This window comes from Mytilus californianus, unplaced genomic scaffold (assembly GCF_021869535.1).
Source record: "Mytilus californianus isolate M0D057914Y unplaced genomic scaffold, xbMytCali1.0.p SCAF_2, whole genome shotgun sequence".
NCBI lineage: Eukaryota > Metazoa > Mollusca > Bivalvia > Mytilida > Mytilidae > Mytilus > Mytilus californianus.
The window spans coordinates 13820652-13834487 of NW_026262668.1; the positions used below are offsets into that span (position 1 = coordinate 13820652).

Below are 13836 nucleotides of genomic sequence, written 5' to 3' on the forward strand. Positions count from 1 at the left end.
GCGCTCAGCGAAGCAATTTATTATTAATGGGAATGGGAGCTGTATCGAAATAATAAGAACTCACATTCTCATATCTGATACATATATATGTATGCAGATTTTCCTGAAATCGCAATAATTGATCTTGCAATTTTGTCCATTATTCAAAATTTGCAATTATAAATGCACGCAATAATTTCTGGATTTATAGTACATAAATCCTCATGAAATAATTTGTACAGAATCATTGTACTTACGTCTGATTAGATGCCTTTTCTAAATATTTCATTTCATTCTCGTAAAGATTTTTAATATGTACAAGACTTGTGTATCATGTGCTTTTGTTGCAGCGGTTTAATGCTCATCGTTTTTGTTACATCATTTATCAATTTTATGCAAAAATGCAAGGTGAGCGATACAGCCTCTTTTGGGAACGCTAGTTTTAATGTCCCTTTTCCTTTAGTATAATTATGATACGTGGACCATTACCACGATTTATAGTTTATGCTCTCATATGTTGAGCATTGTACAAGTTTGATAGAAATACCCATAAGGGTTTTTTAATGCCATTACTTAAAATTTGACAGAGGTATAGTATTAAACAAAATATTTTTCTTCAAGCCAGAAAATTTATTATTTGATGATAGTCCCATTGGAAGATTTACTACTATGGTTGGAATATCAGAAAAATCTTGATGTCTATCTTACTTTTGACAGACAACGAAGCTCTATATTTATAGAAAAGCGAGGCTTCGTTCTATTATGAAAAATACATGGAGACAAAAAATTATGGATCATATATATATATGCATGCATTATGTATTTTGAATTAGTGTTAAAGAATTTCCAAGAAATATTTGAAAGGTTTCTTGTGTAATTTGTATAGCCAACACATAGATAGAACATGTTCTTTTATGACTTTTATTGTTTGAACTAGCGGGTATGATGTCTTTTTGTTGTTTATCTAATTGATGTTTAACCCACTTTATTTTCGTAATGAACACAACAGAATTTGTAATCTCAGTTTATATTATCTCAGTATAGTATACATATCTCAACCAACAGCAACAACGTTGTTAGCAGCTTTGTCATCTGGTACAAACAAAAAACATTTTCAAAAGAGTATCTTTAAATTTGTTTTACTATCCTGAAATTTTGTACATAAAACAAATTTAAATTAAGTTACTTTTGACAGGTAGAAATCAAACATCAACCAACATAGTCATACATTTTTTGAAAGAAGAATCCAATGATCTTTATAGATTATCATTGGTTATCTCAACGAGATTGATTTTCTCTCTTGAGCCGGTACGGCGAAAGCGAGAAAAGCAATCGAGTTGAGATGACCAATGATAATCTGTTTATCACTATTCTACCTATGAAGACGTTGTTAATTTTCTTGACAACGGCACGTGTTACCTTAGTTTCTAGCGGTAATTTTCATATCACTCAACTCCGTTTTTACATCACTCGACTCCGCCGAGAACGGAAATTATCATAATTACTGATACAACAATATTTGTGGTAAAAAAGAAAGAGACTTGCTGATGAACTTGCTACTTTTCTTTTAGAAGTGAACAATATATTACAAAACTTTTAAAGAAATTCTTTACCACATGTCTTGCACAATGTGAAGGTCTTCTATTACATAAAATGACCACAAGTATCATATCTAAACCTTGAGTACATGTTTTAAATACATGTGAAGGTCTTCTGTAACAACAATGACCACAAGTATCATATCTAAACCTTGAGTACATGTTTTAAATACATGTGAAGGTCTCCTGTATCAACAATGACCACAAGTATCATATATAAACCTTGAGTACATGTTTTAAATACATGTGAAGGTTTCTGTAACAACAATGATCACAATTATCATATCTACACCTTGAGTACATGTTTTAAATACATGTGTAGGTCTCCTGTATCAACAATGACCACAAGTATCATATCTAAACCTTGAGTACATGTCTTGCACAATGTGAAGGTCTTCTATTACATAAAATGACCACAAGTATCATATCTACACCTTGAGTACATGTTTTAAATACATGTGAAGGTCTCTTGTATCAACAATGACCACAAGTATCATATCTACACCTTGAGTACATGTCTTGCACAATGTGAAGGTCTTCTATTACATAAAATGACCACAAGTATCATATCTACACCTTGAGTACATGTTTTAAATACATGTGAAGGTCTCCTGTATCAACAATGACCACAATTATCATATCTGCACCTTGAGTACATGTTTTAAATACATGTGAAGGTCTCCTGTATCAACAATGACCACAAGTATCATATCTAAACCTTGAGTACATGTTTTAAATACATGTGAAGGTCTCCTGTATCAACAATGACCACAAGTATCATATCTAAACCTTGAGTACATGTTTTGAATACATGTGAAGGCTTCTGTAACAACAATGACCACAAGTACCATATCTAAACCTTGAGTACATGTCTTCAATACATGTGAAGGTCTTCTGTATCAACAATGACCACAATTATCATATCTACACCTTGAGTACATGTTTTAAATACATGTGTAGGTCTCCTGTATCAACAATGACCACAATTATATCTACACCTTGAGTACATGTCTTGCACAATGTGAAGGTCTTCTATTACATAAAATGACCACAAGTATCATATCTACACCTTGAGTACATGTTTTAAATACATGTGAAGGTCTCCTGTATCAACAATGACCACAATTATCATATCTGCACCTTGAGTACATGTTTTAAATACATGTGAAGGTCTCCTGTATCAACAATGACCACAATTATCATATCTACACCTTGAGTACATGTCTTGCACAATGTGAAGGTCTTCTATTACATAAAATGACCACAAGTATCATATCTAAACCTTGAGTAATGACCACAAGTATCGTATCTAAACCTTGAATATTCACAGTTTGAAGAACTTGGAATGCTGATTTCAAATGCAACATTTGAAAAAATAAATGTAAAAGTAAAAATCATTTTCTGTTTGGCTTTTTGTAGATATAGAATAGCTGATTCAGTATAATCAAAGTACAGAGGCACAAGTTTTTAAGCATTGCAATCATTCATTGTCATTCAATCACCAAGGTACTGGGTAAATTGATAAAAATGTTTGTCCTCTATTAACATATTTAACCTTGAGAGAAATATTTGGATGTTCTGGTGTTAAGCAGCAAATATGGCGCCTGTAAGGTGGAAATTTCTATTAATGTATACCTCCCATTAGCACTGGTAAATATGCAAATGTTGTGTTGTTTTTATTGCATTACTATAATGTTCTATGAATGCTGCATTAGAATATCAAGTTAAAATTGAGAACTTCAACGTGTTAGGTTTGATTAAAGGTTTTCCCCATAGACATGTGGGTGGAAAAAATCCATTTCCTGGCCATTCTCAGTCTCTTTTCACTGTGTGGATTTTTTCTGCATTTCAATATACTGCTATAAAAGCAGGTGTAATTTATTAGAATTGATATTAAGAAGACTATTTTTTTTACAGTGCACTTAAAGTAATAGTCGTGGGTGGGTAGAATTATTACAAACATCTGTTTTTTGTCATGATCTGACACAATGTCATAAAAATGAATATTTATGGAGACAATATATTCCTGTTAAGGTGATTTTGAGCTAGATAGGAATTATTTTGTTTAGATGAGGTTGGAAAACAACAGCTTTTCAGAAAATTGATTAAAGCTTGGAAATAGATTGAAGTTCTAAATAACTTTTTAGTGGATATCTTATTGAACAAGAGAAAACCAGATTCCAAGGAACAGTTACAATTTCTAATTAAAGCTGGGAAAAAAGAAGATATTTCAAAGAACATAAATTATGTTAAATTTTGTAATTTACCTGTAAGAACAAATTTAAGGAGATTAATTGGAGTTATATATTAGACAAGATGGCTGTAGCTTCTGAAGGATTTAAGGATTTAGTACCAAGTCATTTCTTTGGTAGGTAGTTGTGTATTTTTTTTTGTCTTATTGATATACTTTGTTGCAATTGCTTTAATGCCTTAAATAATAAGCTATGACCATTAAGAAAGAGTTAACATTGAAATAGCTGAATTGTGATAATTCGATGAAAATTTGATTTGCAAATCCTAACACATCTATGAACAACAATATGTGTCCACAGGACACCTTGTCCCACTTGTATTACTTTGGATTCATTTATTTTCTTGGGTGCCAATTTTCGTGGATTGAGGAAAACTTGCATTTTCTTGAATAATTATTCTCAAGATTTTGCCAAAGTCTTCATACAACCTTATAGAAAAAGTGCCATTCGTTGAACGTTTAAATTCATGGTTGACCTGTACCTACGAATTATCCAACAATTGGTATTCAACGAATAATAATGAATCCACAGTTTTACATATCCATATTTATCAACTGTGAAATCTCAGGGTTAAAACTCTAATTTAGCATATATATATAAATATACATATAAAGTCTCTGATTGATTGTATAATAAAAACTATAACACAATTTTCCAAATGGTATCAAATATATATATATATATATACAAGTCTAAATTGAAAACAACGTTCAAACCTATGATTGCTTTTGATAAAAACCGCAATTTTTATACGTGGGCATGCAAAACAAATTTCTTGTTAGAGGGGTCTAAATACAGCACAAACAACATTTTCCAAAAAAACCAAAAAAGTGAAAAAGTAGTATTTTAACAAAACACATTATACTAACAGGTCGAACAACAAATGCTCTTTAATATATATATATACAATCCCAAACGAAAATATATATATATATATGAAGAAAATTACTTTATAATGAACATACAAGCCTCTCTTCTTTGATAGGGGGGATATCAAAATCTTTGTGGGATACCAGTAAGCGTTTATGTCTGGGGGTATCAATATTGTGTTTTTTGGACATCAGTCTTATTTGTGGGTGTTATATATTCAGCATAACAAATGTCAAACTGATTTAGTAATGTGTAAATTCTGAAAAAACAAATTCAAAAGCCAACCAAAAAGTATGATTGTAGAATTTAAATTGGAATCCAAAATTTAAATTCATTATTTAAGGTTCTATTATGTTGAACACCCTCAAATTTGACCTTATATCACAGGAGGAGTCTGCTTTGATATCTTGAGCACTTTATTATCACTACCCGGTACTTTATTGTTAATCTTCAGTTAAAATTTTTTTTTTTTTAAAACAAATGAGGATAATCCGAATTTAATTCCACATACATAATATGAGGACAATACCTATTATGATAGGTCATTTTGTTTGGAAAATCATGTTTCTGTTGTCATAGTAAACTAGTCAGGAGCCTGTAGTTCATTGGTTGTCGTTGGTTCATGTCTGTCATATTTGTTTTTTTCGAAATTGTTTTGTTATAAATTAGGCCATTAGTTTTCTCAATTGAATTGTTTCACATGTTTTTCATGTAAGGGCCTATAATAGCTGACTATACATAATGTTTTTTTTTCATTGTTGAAGGCCGTACGGTTGCCTATCATTGCTTACATCCACTTCATTTGAACTTGGGTGTATAGTTGTCTCATTGGCAATCATAGCACATCTCCTTATTTTTATATAGAAACATTAATACAAATGTCTTTAAAATGGCCAATGTCAGTCTGAACCAAACTTTGTAGGAATAATATATGAATGATTATCGTGTGAAAATGCTAAATAGTTCATTCTGATTGATGAAGTAAGTTGCTGCTAGGTATTATTTTAGATCCCTATGAATATGCATTGAATAAGTTACTTGCCACGCCAATATTTCACTATAATCTATCCCATTACACAAACAATCTTAGAACAAAAATGATTGTAAATTTGACTTAATTTTAGTATGATAAGATTGTGTTATTAAACCCTGGCAGTTCTAGTAAAACAGGCTTAGGTGAATTTCCAATTCCATCTTTTTTTTTATAATTTAATACCAAATGTAGGAAAAATAGTCAATTTTAGCAGGCTTTTTATTTCTTCTCATCTTGATTTTTCTTGTATGTTGATCTGCTGGCAATCACAAAAACATATTGGTATATTAACATATGTAAATAGAGCAGAAGTCCAAAAATCATCAAAGGACTTCATCAAAGGTATAAATGTCACATTCACATATCTTGATTGGAAATATGACAAAGTAATAAGGAAATGATAGGAATAATAATAAGGGAAAAGTCAGTACACAAAGGTAAACTTGGTATACCAGTAGATGCCATGAACCATTAAACATTTTTAGCTAACTTGGCCCAATGGGCTATGCCAGCTATTGCTATCACTTGGCGTCTGTTGTCATCTGTTCATTGTCATTGTAAACTTTTATGATATTATTTTATCTTAACTTTTATTACTTTAACTGAACGATCATTAGGATATCTAGTAAAAAATTAGGATTTTTTGTTACTGCCAATAGACCAACATGGCTGCCATGGCTTAAAATAGAACACAAGAGATAAATTCATTTATTGTTTAATATCTTGAAAAATCTGATATGGCTTAAATGCTCAGAATGTCAAGATCTATCTCCTTTCGATATGCACCAAAATTATCAGATGCCTCCTTATAAGAGTTATTGCCCTAAGATCAAGATTTTTGACTAATTATCAAGTTTTTGCCTATTATTTCAATTTCTGGCTGTAAATGTCATGAGCCATCCATCATATTTATGTGTTTAAATTAAAAAAAATGGTATACCAGTAGATGCCATGATGGCTGCAACCAACAATATCCTGATCTATTAACTAGGGGATTATATGGTAAAATTTTAGTCAGATTATAACAAACTTGGCCTGATCTTTGTTAGTGCCTAATCTTTCTTATAAATGAATACGAAGTCTAGAGTTATATATGAAAAATGCATAGACTACATGAAATATTGAAAAATTGGACACCACATGTACAGCAACTTGGAATAACTGGTCATAATAATATATAATAAATAAGGTCATTTCTATAAATAAAATAAAGACATTTATTTGATAGAGAACTAATTAATATCATTTATATAGTATTGTAATAATATGTTTTATCATCATAATGTAATAATTGTCACAATGATGTATTTAATATATACTTCGTGTGTCATAACTCTAACTCTAAATCTATCTAACTCTTGATATAATATAATGTTAAATTTAACTTGTATGACAGATGGGTTTGTCTGCCTTTCTCCAAAAAGTGTTTTTTTCCTTTTTAAAAATGGTGTTTGTGTCCTTAGCTGTCAATATTAACAGGATTTTAATTTTGCTTATGAGCTATGTCAACTTTTAAAGGAAATTTGCACATGTTTTTTTTTTTTTCGATCCACGGCTCCAGATGTTTTCAAGGAAGAATGATATAATTCATAGGATATATGTTTATATACAAATGTTGTGTAATTTTACTTACCAGTAACTCATTCACAAAACACAAGTTGTTGATATCATATTTAAAGGTTTTTTTTGTAAATATGCCGTTAATGTTTATTTAAGTTCAATGGGTTATATTTTTCTTTCAGAGATATAAATGAACAAGTAATAAGTGACCGCTTTCCTTTTAACCTCCTTTGTCATATATCTTAATTTATTTTACAGGCCATTCAATAGATTCATTGGACCCATGGGTTAGACAGTCCAACTCTTCCTTACTGAAGACTGCCCCAGTGGAGCTTAAATCAGTTCGGAATCGGTCCAGTAGTAATGATATCAAAAATGGACACATGTTTCTCAAAGATCTGGTTTGTTATCTCTCTTTATTAGAGGCCGGTAGACCAGAGGACAAACTAGAATGTAAGTATATGTACTAATGATTCATTAATATTTGTGTGGTACCAATTTGTTAGAGGTTGGTAGACCAGAGGACAAACTAGAATGTAAGTATATGTCAAATATCCAGAAAAACATTACTTTTCTTCAATCCATGAAAATTGGTACCATAAACATAAAATAATTCACAGTATGTAACAGATGACCCATAATAACATTAGAGTTTCTCTTTTGTCTTTGGTTAATTTTATGAAACAAGGTGGGTGCTTTTGTAACTGGTGTGTTTTGCTCCTTTATATATTGAAAATGTACAATTTATATTAGATCCATAAATGACCATTATGTAGTTGAATGTTTGTGCTATATAATAAATATCTTTAATTAGTCATGATTTTATATGATAACAGTAAGAATTGATTTTAGATTGGTGTTAAGCACACTAATGTTCTAGTATAGAATGTCTGTTTCTATAGATTTTTGGAAAGATTGCAATCTGTCTCTATATCATTGGAACCTCAATGCATTTTTATACTCCCGTTTACTGGACGTATTATGGTATACCGCAGTGGCGGATCCAGAAGTTTTCATAAGGGGGCCCACTGGCTGCATAAGAGGGGGCCCGCTCCCGTCATGCTTCAGTGATTTCTTAAATAATTGAAACCAAATTTTTCCCATAAAGTCTGTCCTTCCGTCCGTCAATCTGTCAGTCTGTCGTCAACATGTTGGACAATAATTCAAAAACGCTTTAACCAATTTTCATGAAACTTTGGTGAATTGTTTATATCTATTGACGTGAACTTCCTTTCGATTTGTAATAAATTTTAGATTTTTTTTATCGAGTTACAGGATTTATTTAAAAGAAGGGGTGGGATTTTCCAGTTTTTGGACAATAACTCAAAAATGCTTTGATCAGTTTTTATGAAACTTTGGAGACTGGTTTATATCTATTAAAACAAACTCCCTTTAGTGTTTTTTTTTTTTTTTTTTATAAATTTCTGATATGACATTGAGTAGTTAAGGAACTTTATTCTTTGAAAAAGCGATGGGCGTATCATGAGCTCATGGCACAGCTCTTCATTCTAAGATTCTATCGTTATAATTTTCTTTTTCTGCTCCAAATTTTTCCTAACTCACACACACACTAACTCAGGGTCATGAAAGCTGGCTTGATATTTTTTCATTTTTTACAGTTTGCTTTTCATACAGTTGATAGTAAAACAAAGGAGATGGGGTTATGATCTAACCATGACACAAAATCAGTACATGCACAATTAATAACAACCAAAAAAGCATAGGAACAGCGCTTTTATTGCTGTTCTTCATCTCAAAGTCACAGTGAGAAATTTTCACTTAATAATATATAAACAAAAAAGACCTTTTTTAATTGGACAGCATGAGTTTCCTGTTGCACATTGATTCTCATACCTTGCACAATAAATAAAAGAAAACATTTTGGTGGGTAGCATTCAGGGTCGCAGAAAGATTTAAATTTAAGGGTCAGTACATTTGGACTTAGACAACTTTAAGAGAACATTATGCTTAGTGCTTTATGTCATTAAATCATAATAGGGTTGCCATATTAATTCCCTACTTTCTCCTTCTTATACCATTGTCATTAATCTGACCACCGGTCATTATGAATGTAATTATATATCATTAAATAGACAGCCAAGGTTATTTATTGGGTATTTTATTGATATGGAATATATTTATATCATATGTTTATTTATAGAGTGGTCAGTTTATGTTATCACTTGTAGTGCTTTCAATAATTCTTGGCCAGATGAATAAAAAAAATGTTATGAAAGCTAGGTTCATTTAATTTGGTTTGTAGTAAAAAAAGAAGGGGTTGAGTTAAAAATTTACAATTAAAGTTTAAATAAATAGAAACAGCACAGTGTACTGGTTGACAATAAAAGAATGCTTAATGCAATATATGTAGCATCCTCGAAATTATGTACACAGAACTGGGGGAGCAGGGCACTTAACTAATAAACAGCCTAATCTATAGCATTCATATTTCTATTAAAACTGGACTAATTTATGTTACGATTGGTCATTTCAGTTATGTTCAGGTTGTACGACACAGATGGTAACGGTCTCCTTGACAGCAGTGTAAGTATTTAGCGATAATACTGATACAAGTGGATAGGAAAATAGGGATGCCAAAAAGAGAAACTTTAAAAGAAAAGAATATGTCAATAATTAGTACATTGACTCATGCATATTTACAAGCGGGGGCCCATAGACACATTCTCCATTTATTTATTCCAATATTAAACTATGACATGTATCAATTTTTATGATTCCAGCATAAACAAAGTTGTTTATTCTATCTGTCTGTTTACAGACCAGACATTAGCTCACCTTTGTAAAGTTTATTCACAGCTTGATTTAAATATTGTAATGTTGAGTACAAATGAAAGGAGATGTGGTGTATACATCAGTGAGACAGTAACCCACCTACAAAAATAACCAAATAAAATTTAGATTGCAAAATACTGTTGTTTTAGTTGGGAAGAATTAGAGCTTCCTTTACCGACAGCTCCAAATCGTCCCTAGATTAAAGTTGTAAATAATTAAACAAACAGTCAAAAGATCTGACATGAAATAGGTGTTGGTCCATTGTTGAATGACTTATGATAACTTTTGAATCTTAAATTCTCTGCCTTATATGGCCATGATATATAGATTTACTTTGTATTGATGAGTTCCAGACGGAGTTTTTATTTGATCCCAGTTGACATTATTTTTGAAGGAGTTACTTCCCTTTGACTTAAAATGTTTATATGCATGCAATTGTTCTTGTCAAGATTTTTCCCACATGCTTGCAGGTATTGAACTTAGTTTTTATGTGGTTAGTTGTATATTGATAATTCTAATGTAATCATTATTTAACAACTTATTTCATTGGCTAAAATTTACTGTCAAATCAACAATTGATATGTCTTTGGCCACCATTTTGAATTACAAATGTACTGGAATTCATAAATGTTCAATTAAAACAAAATAATGGAAAATGAAACATAATCTACCTAAAAAACACTGTTTTAATGAGATTTGATCCAAATCTGAATCGTACATGTACCTAAATAACCTTAGGTTTGGAAGTTTTCATTTGTATGACATCAAGTTTTGCCATGTTGTTGATGCACCAAAATCATTCATGAAGTTTTTGGGAATTTTATTTTATCATAAATAAATACATTTTTACAAGCTCTAATGTGCAATTAACAGTAAAGTAGAGATGCGGCCGTCAATAGGGAATTGACAGTTGCAAATATCCATTTTACTAACTCAGCTACGTGTCACAAGTAAAACAGCATTTGCGATTGGCAAATTGGCAATAAAGACTGCAACTTTTCAACTACAGTATGGTTATTCCTTAACTCACAAATAGTAATAGAGTTTTTAGTCTGGTTGAATTTACTTTTTACTGAGTTCTAGGACCAAAAAAAAACCCCAAAAAAAACATATATAATTGTTCTTGTTGGAATGTGTAATTTCTTTATGCTTGTAAACATCAAGTTTTTGCAGATATTGAAAAAAAAATGCTATATGAATAGTCCAGCAGGAACAGTACTACTTAATCACCATTTGGATTTAACATGTTTCCGTATTGTTCAATCTATAGTTTTTATGTAGGGGTTTGTGAACAATATGTTTTTTGTCCTTTGTTTGTTTTGTCATGGTGTTGACATGGTTTTTGATTGCTCCTTTGAGTAACATCTAACTTTTGATGAAAGCCAATACCATTAATGTAATCTCCAATCAAGCAGTATCACCCATATGGGATTACATGCATGTAATCATTACAAAGATATGACTAATTTTACAGTACTGAATTTTAATAAGCAATATGACAAGTGCTTTTACCTTCTGGTAAAATACTGAAATTAAACATAAAAATTAAAAAAAAAGTACTGAATTTAGGGAAGATTTCATAAATGCAAGTTGTATTGAATTTATGAATAATAATTAGAATGTAACATAGGTATATATTTGAATTGATGGATGTTAGTAACGTGAAATAGGCTGGATAATGTTGAAATTGAATATCGTTGAAACAATTTTGTTGGACAATTGATTAGGCTTAATTAATTATAGGAATACAAATTAAGGTGCAGTAATCCAGGTAAATTAGATATTTCATAAACTAGAAATTTAGAAACTAAATAAGAGGTGATCGTGTTAAAATAAATTTGTAACTTTTGCCTAAAATATAAGTTTTTTGTCACCAAAAATTTGTTTCATTTTTGTATTAGACCTAACTGCAATTTATTTTGAAAAATAAGTTTCAGACATATATTTCAATATCAATTTATGCTAACTTTGAATTTTTCAATTTTTAACCATCATAGTTCCAACAAAGCTGAAGAGGGGACTTTAGGTTTGGACACTGTCATTCTGTCTGTCAGTCTGTTAGTATGTGTATCTGTTGAGTTTCCACACTTTCTATAATACTTATAATTATTGGTTTAATATTTGGTATAAAGTCATATCATAAGAAGTTACAGATGGTATTTTCATTTGTGTCAACTGTTTTGGTTGTGGGAATTTTGGCCGTTGGAAATATCAGTTTTCAGCACTTTTGTCTAAAATGCCTAAATCAATTTATAAGTCATTTGGTATACAGTGATGTCAGTTAAATCCTAAGAACCTATTTGAGCAGGTTTGAGTCTTGCTCAGATTATGAGATTTTTCATCAGTAACAACTTAATGCTTGTCCCATTTAAGTGTAAACTACTCCAATGTAAACATTACAGCTGGTAGAGGAACTATTGTATATGTTATACACTCAAAGTGCTTGTTTTATGTTTATTTTAATCAAGTACCAAAAATTCTTCTGATTCTAAATAGGTGCATTACTGGAAGGTATTGTGTTGAAAGGTAACAAACCCCTACCTTACATTAGTATGGCCAGATGTATCCTCTTAAGCTACACTGATATTAAATATGTTTATGATTATATTTATTTGATATTAAACATGTTTGCGATTATGTCTATATAATATTCAACATGTTTGTTATTATGTCTTTGAAATTAAACATGTTTGTGATCATGTCTTTGATATTAAACATGTTTGTGATCATGTCTTTGATATTAAACATGTATGTGATCTTTGTGATCATTTCTTTGATATTAAACATGTTTGTGATCATGTCTTTGATATTAAACATGTTTGTGATCATGTCTTTGATATTAAACATGTTTGTGATCATGTCTTTGATATTAAACATGTTTGTGGTTATGTATATATGATATTAAACATGTTTGTGATCATGTCTTTGATATTAAACATGTTTGTGACCATGAATTGGATATTAAACATGTTTGTGACCATGTCTTTGATATTAAACATGTTTGTGATCATGTCTTTGATATTAAAAATGTTTGTGGTTATGTATATATGATATTAAACATGTTTGTGATTTTTTTCTATAGGAACTGGATTGTATTGTTAATCAGATGATGTCAGTAGCAGAATATTTAGGCTGGGATGTCTCTGAACTTAAACCTGTAAGTACACTACACCTTGTGAGATAAAATATACAAATACAAAGATGTGGTATGATTGCCAATTGAAAGAGCCAACTATCCATACAGACTAAAGGACAAAGCTGTGCTTTTTCTGGTTAGTTGGGGTCAAAAAGGACTTCCTATTGTAAACCTAGTCTAAAGTTGAATTTCTATTCTTTGAATGTGTTTGAATTTTGTCATTAACTGTATTATTCCATGCTACTGTCTCTAATTTATAAATGAATATGGTGAACATATTCTTACTTGTTAGCTTGATTGATTTATTTTGATGGATTGATTGATTAATTGATTAATGTTTAACCTCTAGTTGAATTGTATACAGTGTATATTTTTTGACAACATGTTAACTGTTATTTTATGAAGTTTATCATCAACTTTGATTTGAACTTAAGCCACAACTGTTTTGTAGCATTATCTGTTTGTGTAATGGCAAAGAGGTAATTGTCCTGCTCTAGTTAAAGGTGCAGCAATGAGACAAAACTACAAATAACCAGTAATACATTTTGATAAAACATGCACACTTGAAGCAGCTATTAAGATTTATATAAATTAAAATGCAGCTTCATTTGTAAT

The 13836-nt window shown here is 30.6% G+C and overlaps 1 protein-coding gene across 1 annotated transcript in view; it reads left to right on the forward strand.

The window, feature by feature from the left end:
* LOC127729292 (diacylglycerol kinase beta-like) overlaps positions 1-13836 on the forward strand; it is a 138928-nt gene that overhangs the window by 56893 nt on the left and 68199 nt on the right. Inside the window, exons 7-9 of the mRNA XM_052237031.1 lie at positions 7551-7745; positions 9787-9836; positions 13168-13242. Coding sequence (XP_052092991.1) covers positions 7551-7745; positions 9787-9836; positions 13168-13242 — 320 coding nt within the window. The remainder of the gene's footprint in view (positions 1-7550; positions 7746-9786; positions 9837-13167; positions 13243-13836) is intronic.